Source organism: Xiphophorus hellerii, chromosome 8 (genome assembly GCF_003331165.1).
Source record: "Xiphophorus hellerii strain 12219 chromosome 8, Xiphophorus_hellerii-4.1, whole genome shotgun sequence".
NCBI lineage: Eukaryota > Metazoa > Chordata > Actinopteri > Cyprinodontiformes > Poeciliidae > Xiphophorus > Xiphophorus hellerii.
In genome coordinates this window covers 7,231,798-7,252,621 of record NC_045679.1, presented here as the reverse complement: position 1 = coordinate 7,252,621, position 20,824 = coordinate 7,231,798, and the positions used below count along the sequence as shown (strand labels likewise).

Below are 20,824 nucleotides of genomic sequence, written 5' to 3'. Positions count from 1 at the left end.
ACCGGTTGTGTTTGGTGAATATGGATGTTTGCTGTTTGGTCTGAGAGGGTGGTAATATTTAACTTTTACTATCAATTTCTGCCAGCGCCACATATTTCACTTTTATTGTGTTATTGTTTTTACTTGTTTTTGGCAGTAAAAGTTAAAAATCCCCCCCCTCTTAGACCAAAAAGAAAACAGCCGTATTTGCCCAACACCCCCCTGTAACGGGATGAAATGGTTTGTTCCATCGCTAGCTGGAAACAACGCCATTAATATTGACAGAGGTCCCTAAATATAAGTTTTTAATATTTATATTTCTTTTTTGAAGGAATTGTCTCAGCGTTTCCCCCCTATGTAGCGGTGCTGATTACAAAGGTCTGAAAGCGAGAGTCGTCATCCATCTTTGTCATCCCAGCAGAGGAGCGGTGAGCTGCAGGGGAAGGAGCTGCAGCAGCGGCGGCGGCGGTGGCGGCGGCGGCAGCTGCAGCAGCAGCAGCGGACAGTTATGAGGAAGCCTCCTCTCCTGCTGAGCACCGGCCGTCACACACATCCGTAGAGAGTTGGATTCTGCAGCCGCAGGATGTTTACAGCAACTCTCAATATCTCTGCTTCACAACTCATTCATATCTTCTGGGCATTTACTCTAAAACTATTTTTATAAAAGATGAATATTGTCAGGTAGAACACATCAGTTACTTAAAATGACAAGATATAGAGATTTTAACACAGCAAAATAGGAGAAAAGTTTGCTGCATTCTTCTACAGGAAATCAGAAAAAATAAGTAATACGAAAATTAAATAGAAAATATATGTGTAAATAAATAGGATAAAAAAACTGAAAAGTGACTATTCTACAGATAATAAAGTAAAATGCATTTTTAAATAAATAATAAACAAAATGTAATTATTGAAAATAAATTTAAAAGATGTATGTATGTTGCCACAAACGTATCAAGAGAGAAAGATTAATAAAAATAAAATGCAAAAATGTTATAAATAATAAATAGATTTATAAATAAAAATAAAATACAAATACTGAAAAATAAGTGACTTGGTAGTAAAATATAGATATAACAATAAAAATTTATATAAAAAGTCAAAAATATGTATAATTTGAAATATATATTAAAATATTAATTCATGCAAATATAAAAACAAAATAAAAGTGCATCAATCTGACCTTTTAAAAAATATATTAATTAGGGTAATACTATGAAGAATAAAATTGTAAAATCTAACACCGCCTAGACTAAAAGAATTTAAGTATTTAAAAATGTTAGCAGTAAATTTAAATACTTGCTTGGGGCCAGACTGTGCTGTAGTCTTAAAATAAAATCAAACAATTAGCTCTCTGAAAGCAAACAAAATGAATCAAGACATTCATTCCTGCTCACTATTAAGGTTTCGCTGCTGTGACTAAAATAACAAACTAAATAAAATAAAACCAGGTTAAATGAGAGGCGTCATCAGCTGTGGCGTTGCGGTCTTTGGAGGATTCCCTGTCGCCTTCATCGCTGCTGTCTGTCTCCGTCATGCTGTCAGCGAGCAAAGTCACGATTTATCTCCTTTTTATTTACTCCTAAACTTCTCAGCAGGATCTTCATGATGTTTCAACATCTGAGCAGCTCAGAATACCAAGAAAACAAATGAACAAACTAACTTCATAAAAGTTTAAATTGAAGAAAACCTCAAATATTAGAGTAGATTGAAGTCAAGATTTAAAAGCCCTTTAGTCTGGATCAGACTTCATTTTTTCTGACATAGAGAGGAAACGTTTCAGTGTATTCATGTATTAGAATGGCCCAGTCAAAGTCCAGACAGACGGATCTGAAAACGGCTGTTCACAAACGCTTCCCATCCAGTCAGACTGGACTTCAGCTGGTTTGCACAGAAGAATGAACAAAAAATGTAAATTCTGGTAGAAACAAACCAAAAACCACTAGCAGCTTGTTACTGCAGCAAAAGGAGCTGAATACTTTTGCACTCTGTATTTTCACTTTTTATTTGTACAAAATTTTTTGAATCATGTATAATTTTCTTTCTACTTCACAACTGTATCCCACTTCCTGTTTTATGTCTTTCACATTAAATTCCAGTGAAATATATTTATGTTTGTGGTTATATGAAAAAGTTCGAGGGATGTGAGTCCAAGTCACTGAATGAGAGGCAACAACAAACTGGTTCTGATTTTACCAACCATTTCACTATTATGGTGTGTTCAAATGCTGAAAAACATATCACGATATAAACGGTTCATATCAGTCAATAATACCAATAATTATTGACCAATAATGTCTGAAATATTGATTTCATTTTGCGTTTTATCCAGTTTTTACTCCACACAGTTATGATTTATTTTTAAGTAGGTGGTGGTGAAACTTGAAACTGCTGCTGCGCCAGTTACTCAGCAGGCCGTTGCTAGGTAACCACAGAATGAATGAGTTGCTAGGTAACCAAAGCGTGAGAGAAATAGATGATTCCAGCAACCTAAGAGAGCCTGAGCTGTTAAAGGGTTTTTTTCTGCCTGATTATGTGTCTAATGCGTTATATTTATATTTATTTATTGTCCAGCCTTACTGGCCTGTCAAAAGATCAGAAGAAAATGATTTAAATATTTTTTTACTCACCAAACTGTGCACCATAATTACCACTTCAACTGATATTTACATTAACACGATGAAAACACCAGTGTCTTGTTCTTTAATTACCCTTGTGCTTTTCACAAGTCGTTGCGATTTCTGTGACATTTCTTCAAAAATGTCGCCTTTTCATTCCGTTATTTGGATAAATGCGACAAAGAAGAGACAGGAATACCTTGAGTCCTCCGCACTCCGCTGCCGATCCCTTGTCCACTCCGGTGATGTAGATTCCCAGCGCGTATTCAGCTCCTCCTCGGATCATCAGGCCCAGAGACCGTCCGTCATCCAGAACCAGGTTCACCTGTTTGTGACGGGCAGAACAGCAGATAAAACAGACGCTCCATAAACATCAGCGCTTTACAGGACTCAGATTGATGACTGTGGCTGTGGAGTCGGGCTCTTAATAAGACAGAAGACAGATAACACGTCCGATTAATGAAACGCCGTCAAGGAACAAACCTAAAGTTCTGCACATTGTTAAACCTGCAGCAATAAATCCACATTAGATGTTTAAAAATGGGGCAGAGGATCATTAGGTTCCCAAAAGGGTCATAAATACATGAAACAGAAGAAACTCATAGATCCAAAAGCGAGTTATGTGTTGAAAATTACATAAAAAATGTGACACCACTTATAGATCATCTTGTCAGGATTCAGCGGCATGAATTTAGATAAAACTGGAGTTATCTGAGAGCCATCGCCTCAAACTGGACGTCCATTTATTACCTTTAACACGTCATTATGTTGGACTTCAAAGGCAACACAGATACGGCCATATTGGAATTTTAAAAAACAATTTTTACAAACATTTCTATCTTAAATGCAAAATCTTGATATTTTTGTACAGCTTTGGTAAATATGTTGTTCTTTCAACAATTATTCTTTCTTTGAGTCTGTGTAGTCCACTTAATCGATTACTAAACTAGTTGACAATTATCAATAACTAGTTAATCACGATTAATCAATTCGTCACTAATAGACATTTTTCTAATGTTACCTATGCAATTATTGAAAATTTAAATTTTTAAGCTGTTCTCAATCATCAGTTTTGTAGCGTTAGCTTTGTAGTGTTAGCTCATAGCATTAGCATAGCATGTGTCATCATTAAGGATTTCCATAATTTCCTGTAATGATTTTAAGTCATCTTGGAGGATTGGTGATCTTTTTAAGTTGCTGTTAATCATCAGCGTTGACTCTTAGCATTAGCTTGTAGCATTAGCGAAGCTAGCATGTGGCATTTTTCAGGATTTTTATCATTTCCTGTCCGCTATCAAACAGTGCTCTAGTGTTACCAACTAAAAAGGGTCACATAAGTTGTTGTTTTTCTGGATGTATTCAACATGCTCATTGTTTTGGTCAGCTGATGCTGCCAGGATAATTTCCTAGTATTGATTAAATTGAAAATCGATTATTTTAACAACCTTAACAGAAAGGGGGGAGAGAATTGGGGGAGACACTTCGTTCCACTGCATCAGACGACTTCAAAAAGTCCCTGATGAGGAAAAAAACCCACTGCTGATAATCCATCAGTTAGATAAATGGGTGGAAGATAAAACAGCCTCTCATGGATTAATGACTATGTCTAGTTCAATATACATCTTTATGCATAAATGGAGGGATATTATGATGCATCTGGGAGGCACCGTAGATCTGACAGATCTCACCAACATCTTTAATAAGGAGCTGAAATAGTACATGACATACTAATCAGGAAACGACTTGGAATGCACAAAACACCTCAGGCATCCTCTTGGACTCCTAAATGTTCCCGCTGCCAATCACTTTTCAATCTCAGACGTCCATCAAGACAGAAAAACAAAAGATTTGGAAGCGAGTCAACGGTTAAAGCTGGTTACAAAAGTTATACAAGCAGATTAGCGGAGGACGCTCGAGTGTGCTCTGTGGGTTAACTGAACGTCGGGGCAACAATCTTCTGAATGAAAAACAACCACTTTACCCGCTCTAATGAGAAAAACACAGGGAGGCAAACAACACATGTAAAAACAGCTGTTTCTCTAATTCTGTGTGGTTGGCCGCCTGCCAGTCCTCCACGGCACGCTGCCCTGAAACTCTGCAGTGCATCGTTTTATTTTCAACCGTCGCAAAAGAAGAAGAAAAACAAAAACGGCTGTCCTCTACTTCTAGAGCAGTCATGTTGGAAGGAGAGTCAAAGAAACGGCTCATTGTCTCCTGAAGAGGCTGCACAAAAATTAAGATTTGTACAAATATATTTGAGTGATTCTTCATTGGCTCTGATTGACTGAAGAGTTTAGCTGCTTCTTTGACTGGTCAAATGTAAAACCAAGAATATGTATTTAAAATGACGTGTTAGCATCAAAATAACACGTTTACTGTTTATTTTTCCATCCTTGCAGTCAAATGTATTGATTTTATATTGCTACTTTAGAAATATTTGCAAAGAAGTTTGTGACATCGTTCCTTCTTGGAAGTGCTTCAAAAATCTACAACAAAAGATGAGAAAAAAAAACTATTTTTATTATTTAAAGAATATAAACAGCTAAATTTTTGTCTATCGTCTGTGATATCGATTACAGACTATAGCTGGAAATCAAGTCACGCTAAGCCAGCAGTGTAGTAAAAGTAAGAAATACTGGCACCTGCTGGTGCTTTTTAATACTTTTTTCGCCAGCTTTATTTTTGTAAACTCGTAGCTTTCCCCATATCATGTGATTTATGATGGATGCGGAGGATCTATGACACATTTCTACTCTACAGCTAATATTTTGTTAGCATCTTGTAAAAAAAAGCTAGCAGATATTTTCTACTGCCTTTGAAAACGGCTGTGGTTAATACAAGTGGTGGGGCTAAATTAAAATTTTAATTGAGTTAACTGTGCAGTCCGTAATCAGTTAATCACATTTTCATCCAAAACAACAAAATAAGCAACATTCTTAACTCAGAAACAGTTTTTGCTGCTAAACTAAAGAAAACATAAATGAGCTCATCATCGATATTTGTTGTTTTTAATCTATTATTGATAGCAGTGCATTTGAACCACTGACTATTCATGTAACTTGTTTGAAATAATATTTCTTTAGAAAAGTGGACTGCGGACGCTGACATTAGCATTAGCTAGCTGCAACATGATTAGCACTGAGATGCTATTTCAGGCTAGAAAAGCTTCGCTGATTGAATAACTGCTTTTAGCAGAACTTACACTCAGCAGCAGTCTTTCCCAGCGTCCCAACAGATCGATTCAGAAGCAGAAATTAACGTCCAGTGGGGCGAAAGGATCAGTTTTACAGTGCGGATGCCGCACGTGCGTCAGAATTACAGCCGTTCCAGAAACACAACACAAAGGTTCCGCCTCGGAAAAAATGTAATTGTGTTAAAATTTTTAAGGCGTTAAAATATATGCTATTAATTAGTTCAAATTAACGCATTTAACTGCATGACCTTGGATTTAACTTGTATTTAAGTTTAATAAAAGACTTAAAACAATTACCACAGATTTTTTTTTCGGGGGCGGGGGGGATTTTATTGTAATCCATAGGGACCCAGAAAATCTTTGGGAACCACTGCTTTAAGAGAATCACTTTTTACAGAGAGCACCAGAGGCTAAAGAGCTAATGAAGAGTTTATTTATATAATAATAATAAAGCCAATGTGTTCTATCCCACTGAAAGTCTTTGTTTACTGCCTTTAGGTCTTCTCATCTCCTTATGACTTTATCTACAGCTACTGGTTTTCTCCCTTAAGCGTCCTTTTTACTTAATGGGAAAATCATCTAATGTCATGGTCTTCTGTATAAAAATGATAGGCATATGGTTTATAAATTCACACTTTTTAGATTTAGGATATAAAAAGAAGTTTTGTTGAGATAAAAAAAATCAAACAAACTTCTTGGAAAACAATGTGTCAGCATTTTTTCATACCTCCATTCAGAGACCAAAGGCTGCCTTTTTTAATTCTACAGTCTGCAGCGAGAGTGGTGTAACTGTGCCAAACTTGAAATGTTATCTATTCTCCCCATCACAATGAGGTCTTTCATTACCCGGCCCGCGATGCCGCTCACGCTCACCAAGATCGAAAAGTGGAATCAGTTGGACCCGGGTGGCTGCAGGACGGCCTGTATGCAAATATCTCAATTAAATCATGTCAGTTCTGGACCCGCAGGCGCACAACCGGCATCTGGCACACCAAGCCTCACTTTCCTTCAGCGGACGCCGAGCAGCTCCTCGTTTTAATAGCAAGTGTCTGGGTGTCGGAGGCAGGGACGTCACCTCGGATCACCTCGGGAGAATTACAGCGTTCAGGTTCTGACATTTCTGCAGGACGTTGAGAAAAGTTTTAATTACCAGAGCCATCTTTTATTGGCTCCACGCAGCGTCCCCGAGCATCGACTGCTGCCACTAAATCAATTAATTGCTCCCTCTCCTTTCCTACAGACGCACTGACTGCTCTGCTGCTGCTGTGAAGTGCAAAGCAGAACATTTTTGGGTAAAAGTAACGGGACCACTGGAGCTTTTTAAAATGTTTTCTATGCTGCAACTACAACTTTCAATATATTTACTGGGATTTAATGTGACTGACCGTCAGAGTTGGGTAGTAACAAGTTACATTTACTCAATTCCATTTACTTGAGTAACGTTTTTTTTAAATAATGTACTTTTAGGAGTATTTTTACAACGCTATTCTTTAAGTAATTTTATTATAAAGTATCTCTACTCTTACTTGAGTAAAATTTCAGGATTTTCTACCCACTGAATGAAAAACAAACATGTTTTAACCAAAAATTCACCAGACACAGACACACACCTGTAGTTTTTGTTAAAGTTTTGTAGTTTTATATTGAAAGAAACTGATTTGGAAATTTGTTCTTTTGCCTGATTTTATTATTTTTTGTAACTAATATGAATTATTGTCATCTTGGTTCTTAAAATACCAAAATTTCCACATAACTTTATATTTTGGTTCGTCTGATTATGTAATTTTTAAATATTAAATTATTGATAATTTGATTAGTTACTCAGTACTTGAGTAGACTTTTTACCAAATAAAATTTTACTATTACTTTAGTAATGTCTTGGACAGCTACTTTTTACTTTTACTTGAGTACAATTTTTAGTTTCAAAAACATCTGGACTGTAACATCACTAATCAGCAGCTAGGTGATGGAGTTGCCTGTCACCTAGCAACCCCAGCTTGTTACCCAGCAATCCCAGCAGAGGTCCACCTTTTACCCACCAACCCAAGCTGAGCTCCAGCACATTTGGTCAGCTGGTTTTACTGTTGTCTGTGCTGTACAATGGCTGCTGGAAAAGACAAATGTTTTGTTGTTGGCATACTATTCAGAAAACACTTGCTGCATCCTTGTTAGTTGTGCAGGAGGCTCCACTAATGCTTTTCAAAGATGTACGGTTGTATAATAGAACCAAGTACAGGGGACGCCCCCGTTTGCAGTTCAATATTTGCAGATTTCAGAATTCAAGTCTAAGATTTTCTAAATAAAATGCAGCCTGGGACGTCTTTGGCTAGTTTGGCTAAAAGTAATTACAGTTGACATACTTTTAGCCAATCCAGGAGCGCCTTTCATTTTCCTTGTCGCTGATTCGTTGAGCCAACCAGAGCTGAGATAAGTAAGGCTGTAGATGTTAGCTTCTGCGGTTATGCTAACACCATTTCCACTGTAATGCATATTAAGGTACATTTGGTGTTTGACCTTTAAAAATCGACACTGATAAGCATTTTTAGAACAGGAATCAAATATTTAAAGATTTCAGCAATAGCCCCAGGGTGGAATATAAATCCAGTGTAAATGGAGATCGCTTGTTTCTGGCTGGAAGGCAGAGATGTTATGAGACTCTGAAACTGTTGTCACAATAACTGTTGGTTTATTTTCATCTTGTCACATTTACTGAAGGATTATAACCACGAATAAGAGTAGATAGTCAATAGGACAATCTGAATCCTTCAAGGAGAAACTGTGTTTTATCTCTGAAAATCAGAAGAATGAAAAACAGACAGCTGCCATAACAGGAAGGCGTCTCCATGTTTATCCTGCTACCAAACCAGGGTATCGATTACACTGTGATTGATGATGAGATCAGTGCCGAGAAGTTCCTGAGCTTGGTCAAAGACCGCCGCAAAATATAAGTTAATGCTGCAAAATTCTTGCTTGGTTGACATCTGTGGATATGAGGTTTTCACAATAAAAAATGTGAAAGTGGTGCTTTAATTTTGTGTTTAATCAGTAATTAAAGCACTAAACTTTGCTTCTAGTCCTTGAAAGTTATTGATATTTAAACTGAACAGTTCTGTGATAACGTGTAATTTAATTTTGATTAGAAGATTAAAATGTGGAAAAAGTTTTCTACAGTAGAAACCGGATAAAAAATACACACATTTATTTTCTCACTAGAAACTATTTATAATAAGAAGTACATTGTGCCTTTAAAAAGCTAACAAAAACATACTGAAAATATAGATTACAACATTCTTTCTTTTAACTGACAGCCATGTTGCTAGGCAGTTGCTATGACAACATAAACAAACCACAATACTAGCACATTACAACTTTTACTAATTTACAATTTTGAGTCTTATGCCTGATATTAACAACGAGGCTTAATCAATCCTAACCAACTTTCAACAACATTTATAAATCAATAGTTTTAGTTTTTATATTTTACTTTTCATGTTGTTTACATCGATTTATTATAAATTTTCTTTCACACTCCCTTTTTCCACAATACAGAAGAAAATAAATGTTTGACTAAACAAGCAAAATTAACTTCCCAATGTTTAGATACTGAAAAAAGTTCTATAGATTATCATATATGGCACGTGTGTCAAACTCAAGGCCCGAGGGCCAAATCTGGCCCGCCATAGCTTTTTATGTGGCCCTCTAGACTCCAAATCATAGCAATGGGCCCCTCCAGTTTTTACAAATAACCGCAAAATTCACACAAAAATCAACAGATCCCCTCATGTTTTCTGAGTTTATCAACATGTTTTCTGAGTTTATCAACATGTTTTCTGAGTTTATCAACATGTTTTCTGAGTTTATCAACATGTTTTCTGAGTTTATCAACATTTTTTCTGAGTTTATCAACATTTTTTCTCAAAATTGTCCATAAACATTTGGGTTCAAGTGCCCGCTGTCTCAGCCTGACCTGATGTCAAGTTATAGTCCATGACCTATAGAGCGATTAATAAAAGATCACATTTAACATCATATGTTAGCGCAAATATTGTAAAAAATTCCTTACAGATATTTCTAAATTAGCGCCACGAAATCTGTGATGATTGCAGAAAAGCACAAAAACAATCCTGGATGAACTGATTAGTGTGAAAAGATGTTCAATATTATGTTATTTTAAGAAACACGTATTGATGCTGAAACACCTATTTATTGATATTTTAACAATTTAATTGGTTTTCATCAATATGTTCTGGCACAACAGGCCCTTTATGAACATTCAGGTTTTTGATCTGGCCCAAAACGGAAATGAGTTTGGATAAAAACGAGTGAATCATGGACTATTTTGAATGTAAACAAGAATAAATAGTGAGATATTTGGTGGTGGAATGATGTCACACCGCCAGCAAAGGAAGACTCTGTGATGTCACTGGCGATGCAGTCTGTGATGTCATCAACTCAGAATTGTATGTGACACAATTCTGCATATTTTTCATTGCTTGCAATATCACTGACTAGCTCAGACGTGCGCAAAGCTCTTTCCAATCGACGGTTCAAGTAATTTACGACAGATTTTGGCTAAAGGATTTGAGGTAGAAATGTTTCACCAATTTCAGAAATACCGCAACGGGATGATGGGACTCCAGGCAAGAACGGGAGTCTGGCAAAACCCCCAATGCAGCTTCGCTAGTGCACACTTGGATATTTTACACGGGGAAACCCAAAGACTGGACTCCAGTCTGGAAATGGAGAGCGCCAGATTAGAAGACATGAGAGCTGAAAAGGACGACATGTTTTTAGAAATGTCCCAAAAGATTGAGTTCCTGCAAGACAATGAGAAACGTCTGCAGGAAGAATTGGCTCGGCTCAGACATTCATACAATGAACTGAACTCTAAATATCATAGTGAAGTTTCTGGATTACAGCAAGACGTGGAGAGATATCAGCAGGAGGCGAGACGTGAGAAAGACGCCAATGTAGAGAGAGAGAGAGAGAACCTGCAGATTGTCAACGAACTAAGAGCTGAGAAGGAAGAGCTATTCCAAAAAATGGCAAGAAAGATAATAATTCTGCGACACAGGGACAGGCAGATGTTCCACGAACTGGATCGGGTTCATGTTTCACATGAGGAGTTAAAATGTAGACATAGAACAGATGTAATGGAGTTACAGCAGCAGATTGAGACCTACCAACAAAAGATAAAGCAGGATCAAATGGCTCTTTTACAAAGACAAAAGGCGGAGAAGCTTATATGGGACATAAACCGATCTGCGCTGCAACATATCGAAAAACTTCAACATCAAGAAGAGAAATATCAGCAGGAGATCAGAAGTTTGAAAAATGATTTACAAAGAGCGAAAGAGGATCTCCTGCTGCCCAACACACTGAGACCTGAAGAAGATGATTTCCCAAAACAACACATCACAGTTTCCCAAGATGAGGAGGACGGCTCACAGGACCAAGTGGACCCAGTTGATGGCTTAAGTGAAGAGGATTCTCCAGAGGAGAAAATGTCAGGAGAAACTTTATCAGGTTGTTCCAACGATCCGGAATCCTCAGAAAAGACAGAGATCACTGGAGAAACCGTCCTGGAGGATTTGGACAATCTGGATGCCATGCAGGACGGTAAGAAGAAAAACTCAAAAATTTCATTTTGGAAAAGAGTATGGAACACTCTGCGATGGCAGAAGCCAAAAAGAAAAACAAAACTAAAGAGTGAAGACTGTCAAGAACATGTCTAATGTTCTGGATTTTTATGATATTTAGAGAAGGAGAAAGACGAGCAAGAGAGGAAAACAGGAATCAAACTCATGGAGGTTGTAGCCTCTGTGTACGGGGCACCAGGCCACGCTCCGTCAAATTTAAAACGTTAAAGTTTTATCCCCCATTGACAAACTAGAAAATAGATCCCTTCCCAACCCAATTGGAAAAAACGTGGGCAGCACGGTGGTGCAGCGGTTAGCGCTGCGTCTTCACAGACACCATCTGTGTGGAGTTTGCATGTTCTCCCCGTGTTTGCGTGGGTTTTCTCCGGGTGCTCCGGTTCCCCCCACATCTCCTAAAACATGTAGGTCAGGTCAGTTGGTCACTGCAAATTGCCCCCAAAGATTTGAAGAAACCCCAAACACATGTGCAGCTTTATTGTTAAACTTTAAAATTAATTGAATTAGCCGTACGTTAGCCCTTTTCCCTTCACTGTTTTAGCGCCGCAGCAACACTGGGCTCAATTTTTATAGCAACGTATTGATTTAAGAGTTAAAATTTCTTCTTTTAATAGTAATGATTTCTGTTTATTTCCACTGTACTTGTGCTTTTATGGTTTGTCCTTTAGTTTACCGTTTCTACTCACTTTTTATATTAAATTGCACTGAATTGTAGCTTTTAAACTGTTTAAATCTGTATTTTAAAGAAGATTAGCAAAAGGATCATGCAGTGGCTTTTTAGTGCGACTGTGGCTCAGTGGGTAGAGTGGTCGTCTTGTGACCAGAAGGTTGTAAGTTCGATTCCAGCTTCCTCAGCAACATGTTGAGCTGCCCCGGGGCGGGGCACTTAGCGGCAAGTTGCTCCCCGACCTGCATGTCGGTGTAAATGTGTGTGTTTGTAAATGTGACTGTAGTGTGAAGCGCTTTGAGTGGTCAACATGACCAGCAAGGCTCTACACAAGTTCAGTCCATTCACCTGCTTTTCTTTGATAAATCCTGTTTTTCTTTTTATACCAAACATAAAAAAGTTGATTTAACAGGTTTGGATTCTTCAGGTTCCAGGATGTTAAATTAAGATTAGAGTTTAATCTGTACATAATATTAGATGATAATTGTAATCATAATTTAATTCTCTGAACCATAAAGAAACCCAAACTTGTTTTATCTGGTTTGTTTGTTATAAGAACAAGACAGGTTTTATAAAAAATAAAAGTTACTGTGTGATCTTTCTGTTAGTCTTTATTTAGAAATACAGATTCAAGGTAGTTTAACAAACTTAACAAAAAAGTGCAATTTAACATGAAAACCTGTAGAAAAGGGAAAAAAGAAGAACAATCCATGAAAGCATGAAAACAGAAAACTTAATCAGAAATCATTTCCATTACAGGAAGAAATTAATTCTTAGATCAATACTTTGTAATAAATATGAAGCTTTTGTGTTGTTGAGCTTATGTGTGTCTGCTTGTATAAGAGAAGGAAAAGGGGCTTAGAAATGAATAATTCAGTTATTTTTTAACCAGTTTATAGTAAAACTGCAATAAATAAAATAAAAAATAAATAAAAATTGCCCATAGCATTGCAGGCACCTTTTGTTCTACACCCAATAGAATGTCTCTTTAATATTATTTATTTTTCTTCCGTGATCGTTAATGCGGCCCGTACCGCTGCGTGCCCAGCCACAAATGAGGTATCAAAACGTGCGGAAAATTCACGACATTGGAGCTATTACTGTGGTGGGATTCGGGGTTACCATGGCGACATAATTCACAAAAAAAACATTATAAGTCAATGGAGCGAGGAAAGAAAAATCCTAGAAATACCCTATTTTTGAGGATTTTCTGTGTCGTCAAGAATTCACGTAGAAATGCCATTCAAATTTCAATTTGTAGATACGGCCGTGATCTCTTCTAAAGTGAAGACGGCTCGTCGATACCAATTACGGTTTGTCCACATTTTGTCTCTAAGCGACCCAAAGTTTTTGATTTTTCAAAAAATGAGAGTGTAACTGACACCAACTGCCGCTCCGCTGGAGTGAGAAATGGAGGGTCATTTTGACCCCAAATCATTTTTTAACTCGCCATCACGCCCACAAATATCACACAATTGGTATCAAACTCGGTCCTGACCATGATACGCATGCCTGCTCCGGTAAAATGTTTTCAAAATTTCTCTAGGGCTTACGGTTTTCTGTCACGGTGCTTCAGAGCAAAGTCATGCGACAGGATTTTCTGACGCTCTCTCAGGCTCTCTCCCATGTATTTCCATATATTTCTCAAAAATTTCAGATCTGGGCAAACCGTTCCTTTCTCTCATCGCTGTTAATACTGTGAGTGACGTAGAGATATGAATCGCGGGACTAACGGAGACGACACATAGCCCTCTCATACGCTTCAAACGGTTTTCGAATATGTATTACGGTTCCCGAACGGGAAGGATTTGTTCTGAATGCTTTTGTTGTGTCAAACTGGCTTTTATCTCAAAATAAAAGCCTTGAATATTTTTACATCATGTATTTGCTCTTTTTGGCTTTATGTGACTGGTTTATCCAAAGCACTGTTACACATGGGATTAGTTTGGCCCTTTGAAATGAAGCTTAACAAAAATGTCAAAATAAAAGCCTTGACAAATTTTACATCATGGAATCGCTCTTTTTGGCTTTATGTGACTGGTTTATCTAAAGCACTGTTACACATTGGAAGAGTGTGGGCATTTAATATGAAGCTTACTGCAAATTTCAAAATAAAAGCCTTAATATGCCCCTCAAGTTAGTGCACCGCCAGAGGCGGTGCAATAAGATTATTCTGCATTATCTTTTTCTCTCAGGTTAGGGGACTGCCTTGGGCAGCATTAGCCTTTTAGCTTAAATAAGCTATTACCTATTTTTCTTACTTATTAGCCATGTTTAATATACTGAGTGGAGTAAGTTAATTACAGACAACATTCAAATGATACCCCACATGCTACAGAAAGTATTTAGGCTTACATTAGCATTTTGGCTAATTTCAGCTTATGCATTCATTTTAATATACTGAATGGTGCAAGTCTATGTTAGGCAAGATGCTTGTGACTTTCCACACGCTAATGACTACTATTTAGCTAAGTTTAGCATTGATGCTAATGTTTAGCATCAGAACGCTGGGTCCAAACCGACGGGCACACTTTGGCAGGCCCCAGTTAAATTTCTTCAGGAATTTTCTAGTTATTGTTTAATGCTCTTCACTATGCAGGTACAAAGGATACCGCCAATCTTACAGGTAAGATTCATTCATAATCATATGTGTCATAGCCATTCTTCCGGTATGACAGTCTTGCAATGCACCTGTTTTTTTTAATTTATTTTCAGATGCCTCTGAATGTTCTTGAAGCTGTTCTCCAGGAGGTGGCGCTAGCACAGGGAGACTCAGCTTACCTCACCTTGACATTGACCTGCAGGTGCTTTGAAGCCGTTGTGTCTGCCCCAGTTTTCAGGAAGAAGACTCACTTTGCTTGGCTGGATGGTAAGGACCTTTGACTTTTTTCACCTAAAACATGTGAAATTAGATTTTAACTACATGAAATCGATTTTTCATTAACAGGTGAGATCAACTGGGGCAAATTTTCAAAAACATTCAAGGCAGAAAACCGGATTCCTTTTGCGGTTGTAACGTGTTTTTCCTGCAACCGGTAATATAAAGACTCTGGGCTTCACCGGCGATGGAAGACGAGGAGAGTACCCTGGTTACTGCTGTGATGGCCGACCTGGACACTGCACTGACTGTCAATACTGAATGAGAATATTAGTTGCTTTCCACAGTCTTTCACACATTTCAGTTGTCACACATTGTTTTGTTTTTTTTTTATTGTTTTTTTTTAGTGACATGCCATTTTAAATCATTTCTGCTAAAGAATATTTGACGTATGCAGTCATCCTTTTTAATAATGTGTTCTTTTAATATTATTTACATTTTTGAATGTTCCTTTTGTTGTAGCTCAGTTGATTTGCATTATTTAGTTTTCATAGAAATGGTGCCGTTTCCACACAAAGTTACATTGTGGCTGTAATTTGTTGGAGAGAGTAGAACCTATAAACTAGTTGTAAATACAGTATATTTTAACAGCGTTGTTTAACAATTGGAACCAGAAACCTTGTTTTAAAAATTTTAAATGCAAGCAAAGCTAATAACTTGCAATATTTTATATGTGTAAATACAATGTTTCCTACACTTTTTGAACAATGACTGGAATCAATACAAATTTTCTTTACAAACCTGACATACAGCTAAGTTTATGTTTTAACAGAATCAACTGTTGGGTTTTTTGTAATAAAGTAAGCACATACAGAAACATATTGTTCGGTTACAAAGTCATAATACAAACATAAGACTAAAGGTATCCTGACTTTATGAAGAGAGATGAGCCCGGCGCCGTTAGGCTGAGATGGAGACACCTGATCAGGTGATTGGCTGAGCAGATGAGATGAAGACAGTTATAGTTAGAATTTACACTTTGGTTTAATTTATGTAACCAGTGACTTTATACAAAAAGGTTTTCATATAGAACAAAGATCATTCTCTCTGGCGGTTACCAGTGCAGCGTCTACTGCCGGGGTCCGAGCGCCAAAGATTATTTCTTGTCAAATAAACTTTCTAAAACCTACTTTCTCTCTGTGTGAGTCTTTCCAGGTTGAAGCTACATTTAAAGTTTTAATTAATCTCTTTGGGTTTTGCAACAATTGGATATTTAAGGTCTTTATTTCATGAATCGATTGCAATTGATAAAATTGATATGGGATTTGTAAATGGAATAGTGGGACACCAATCAGTTTACTGGTTGAACTGGAGTTCTTATAGCAAAAGTTTCCAATGAGACATTATGGTAAACAATGATAATAGCTGAGCCAGGTCACCTGCAACTAAAAATATTCTAGTTTTCTGAACTTCACTTGTTAGAAGTTCAAAAGTCCTTTGGTTTGTTTGTAAATTATATTCACAATGTGAATAATAAGAAAAATATTTGGCAAATAAACAACAAAAGTACGCTGTGAACGGACGTACTAAGTTGGCCAAAATTGTTGACTAAATGTTTTACTGACCAAACCTCTTTTCCATCTAGTTCTTATTTAATAAGCCAGAGGCTATTATATTTTAGATATTAACTTATTTATTTTAAGAGTACCATTCACAACATCAAAATATATTATTTGAACTTCATTTGTTTATATCTGTTTTCTTAATCTGCGATGGACAGGCGATCTGTCCAGGGTCAGCAGCCCTCATGACCCCACTATAGGGATCAATCATGATAATTAATGGATGGATAAATGTGCTCTTAATGTAATGTACATTTGTCTCCAAAATATTGATTTGATTCATGTTTTATGACTTTTGTTTGAGATAGATTGGGTGTAAGGATAGATAAATACATCTCCATAATGTTTCCTTATTGTTGCTTATTCTAGATTGTTTGTTACTAATATAATTTTAAATAAAGGTTTAATAAAGATTTGAAAATAAAAAAGTGACTTACCACGTGACAGACATATCACGTGACATATCACGTTTTGTAGCCATTTCTTTACTATTTAATTTGTATTTTTAATGTTGAAAGTGTTCTTGGGTGTTTTAAAAGGCGTTGTCAAATAAAATACGTTATTATTAGTATAATTATTATAACACGGTTGGTACAGGAAATAGTGTCACTAGCGCCCCCTTCATTTCCGGAATGAAATAGTCCAATTTCCATATAAGGTATGAGGCTGACAGCAGTCCGTCCCCACCCCTTTCTGTTTGCTGCAGGGAGGTGTACTGGCCAGTGGGGTGAAAGAATCAGTTTTACAGTGCGGATGCCGCACATGCGTCAGAATTACAGCCGTACCAGAAACACAACACAAAGGTTCCGCCTCGGAAAAAATGTATTAATTGTGTTAGAATATATGCTATTAATTAGTTCAAATTAATGCATTTAACTGCATGACCTTGGATTTAACTTGTATTTAAGTTTAATAAAAGGCTTAAAACAATTACCACAGATTTTTTTTGGGGGGGCGGGGGGGTTTTATTGTAATCCATAGGGACCCAGAAAATCTTTGGGAACCACTGCTTTAAGAAAATCTCTTTTTACAGAGAGCACCAGAGGCTAAAGAGCTAATGAAGAGTTTATCTATATAATAATAATAAAGCCAATGTGTTCTATCCCACTGAAAGTCTTTGTTTACTGCCTTTAGGTCTTCTCATCTCCTTATGACTTTATCTACAGCTACTGGTTTTCTCCCTTAAGCGTCCTTTTTACTTAATGGGAAAATCATCTAATGTCATGGTTTTCTGTATAAAAATGATAGGCATATGGTTTATAAATTCACACTTTTTAGATTTAGGATATAAAAAGAAGTTTTGTTGGGATAAAAAAAATCAAACAAACTTCTTGGAAAACAATGTGTCAGCATTTTTTCATACCTCCATTCAGAGACCAAAGGCTGCCTTTTTTAATTCTACAGTCTGCAGCGAGAGTGGTGTAACTGTGCCAAACTTGAAATGTTATCTATTCTCCCCATCACAATGAGGTCTTTCATTACCCGGCCCGCGATGCCGCTCACGCTCACCAAGATCGAAAAGTGGAATCAGTTGGACCCGGGTGGCTGCAGGACGGCTGTATGCAAATATCTCAATTAAATCATGTCAGTTCTGGACCCGCAGGCGCACAACCGGCATCTGGCACACTGTTAATCAGGTTAAGTTCTCAGTTATTTGCAGCAAACAGGATGGTGTATCGGTCAGGATGCAGGAAGGAGGACATGAGATCAAACCTTTAACTTCAGATGTGAGCTGGTTTATTTGTCTTGATGCTCAGTGTTGCCAGCAGTCTGTAATAACAAATAAATTGCCATTAGGCTAACATATTACAGGAATAGAGGTTCAACTAATACAAACTCAAACAAAAATATCGAACGAGAAATAAACTCAACCATCAACATTTGCATGTAAATCCACAACATACACAAATAACTCAATTCACGTAAAGGTTACATCATTAGGCGCAGCCTCGGTGAAAACACGAACACAGACAGCCCTTCGGCTCAGTTTAGCATAAGAGGCACTTTGGCGCCATCATGTGGCCAGATAAAATCACTACACAATGGCGGCAGCTGGCAGCGCATATATCTGCTGCAATAACTCAATGGAAAGTAATAACAGATGCAGCCGAAATGCAGTTACAAACAATGGGATTTAAGGTAAACCTACGAAGGCCGAGCAGGTTCAACTGAGTTCCCGGCGCTCAGAGAGCCCCACAACATCGCATACTCGTTCTCCCGTAGTTAACACATATAACAAACTGAATCTAGAATAAACAAACAGCACGCTAAATGCAGTACTTACTTTCTGTCATCAACTTAACACTCGGAGCATCACTTCTCAGGACTACACCAGGAATGCGGTCTTCGCATGCTAAGAATGTAGCAAAACTGACCCGGAAGTATATTAAATTGCTCTCATGAGCGGTAGCGCAGCACTAACTGAGACTTGCGTCACTTCCTAGGGTAAGTTCGAAACCAATATTACAAAATAAAATACAAAAAATATCAGCGCCTTCTATACAGCCGCCCCCAAATGTGGCTACACATTTGCTAAACATAAAAGGCATTACTAAGTTTTGGGGGGTGTCTGGCTGCTCTTCTCAGTGTCCTTTACTTCAGCTGGTAAAACAACCAACCGAGCAACTGGTCTAGTGTAGACATGTTCACTAACTTTCACATCCGCTGATCTGATATGTCCATCATCACTACGATGAATCTTGATCACATGACCTACTGGCCATAAGGCGCGGGGCAGCTGGGGATCCACAATCATAACGATTGCATTCTGGAGAAGTCCAGGAGGATTTGATTGCCATTTGTGTCTTGTCTGTAAGCCAGGAAGGTATTCTCTGATGAACCTTGCCCAGAAGTGATCAGCAAGAATCTGTGAGTGCCGCCAACGTCTTCGACTGAGGTTTTCTCTCTCTGGGTAGACCACCTGGGGTAGGGATCCATCAGGCCGCCCCATGAGGAGACTATTTGGAGTCACAGGGTCCACGTCTGCCACATCAGTTGATACATAGCCCAAAGGCTTTGAGTTCAGTAATTGATTCCACCTCCAGAAGAACTATGAGAAGTACCGCCTCCTGAAGAGGTTGGGAACCCACACAGCTTCGGAGAGCTGCCTTCACTGAACGAACTTCTCGCTCCCACACTCCGCCAAAATGTGGGGCTGCTGGGGGATTAAACTGAAACTTAATCTTCTGGGAGGCTAATTGCCCCTGCAGCGTCTCTGACATATTGGCAAAGGCTTCTCTGAGTTCCCGATCCAGTCCCTTAAAATTGGTCCCACAATCAGACCATAGCTCTGCAGGCTTTCCTCTTCTGGCAATGAATCGTCTCAGGCCATAAGGAAAGCATGTTCAATATTATGTTATTTTAAGAAACATGTATTGATGCTGAAACACCTATTTATTGATATTTTAACAATTTAATTGGTTTTCATCAATATGTTCTGGTGCAACAGGCCCTTTATGAACATTCAGGTTTTTGATCTGGCCCAAAACGGAAATGAGTTTGGATAAAAACGAGTGAATCATGGACTATTTTGAATGTAAACAAGAATGAAGAGTGAGATATTTGGTGGTGGAATGATGTCACACTGCCAGCAAAGGAAGACTCTGTGATGTCACTGGCGATGCAGTCTGTGATGTCATCAACTCAGAATTGTATGTGACACAATTCTGCATATTTTTCATTGCTTGCAATATCACTGACTAGCTCAGACGTGCGCAAAGCTCTTTCCAATCGACGGTTCAAGTAATTTACGACAGATTTTGGCTAAAGGATTTGAGGTAGAAATGTTTCACCAATTTCAGAAATACCGCAACGGGATGATGGGACTCCAGGCAAGAACGGGAGTCTGGAAAAACCCCCAAGGCAGCTTCGCTAGTGCACACTTGGATATTTTACACGGGGAAACCCAAAGACTGGACTCCAGTCTGGAAATGGAGAGCGCCAGATTAGAAGACCAGAGAGCTGAAAAGGACGACATGTTTTTAGAAATGTCCCAAAAGATTGCGTCCCTGCAAGACAACGAGAAACGTCTGCAGGAAGAATTGGCTCGGCTCAGACATTCATACAATGAACTGAACTCTAAATATCATAGTGAAGTTTCTGGATTACAGCAAGACGTGGAGAGATATCAGCAGGAGGCGAGACGTGAGAAAGACGCCAATGTAGAGAGAGAGAGGGAGAATCTGCAGATTGTCAACGAACTAAGAGCTGAGAAGGAAGAGCTCTTCCAAAAAATGGCAAGAAAGATTATAATTCTGCGACACAGGGACAG

At 38.0% G+C, this 20,824-nt stretch overlaps 1 protein-coding gene across 3 annotated transcripts in view; it reads right to left on the bottom strand.

The window, feature by feature from the left end:
* The window catches only part of whrna (whirlin a), a 141,984-nt gene that overhangs the window by 57,393 nt on the left and 63,767 nt on the right, over positions 1-20,824 (bottom strand). For all 3 annotated transcript variants that reach the window (XM_032570212.1, XM_032570213.1, XM_032570214.1), the window contains exon 3: positions 2,797-2,922. In XM_032570212.1, coding sequence (XP_032426103.1) covers positions 2,797-2,922 — 126 coding nt within the window. The remainder of the gene's footprint in view (positions 1-2,796; positions 2,923-20,824) is intronic.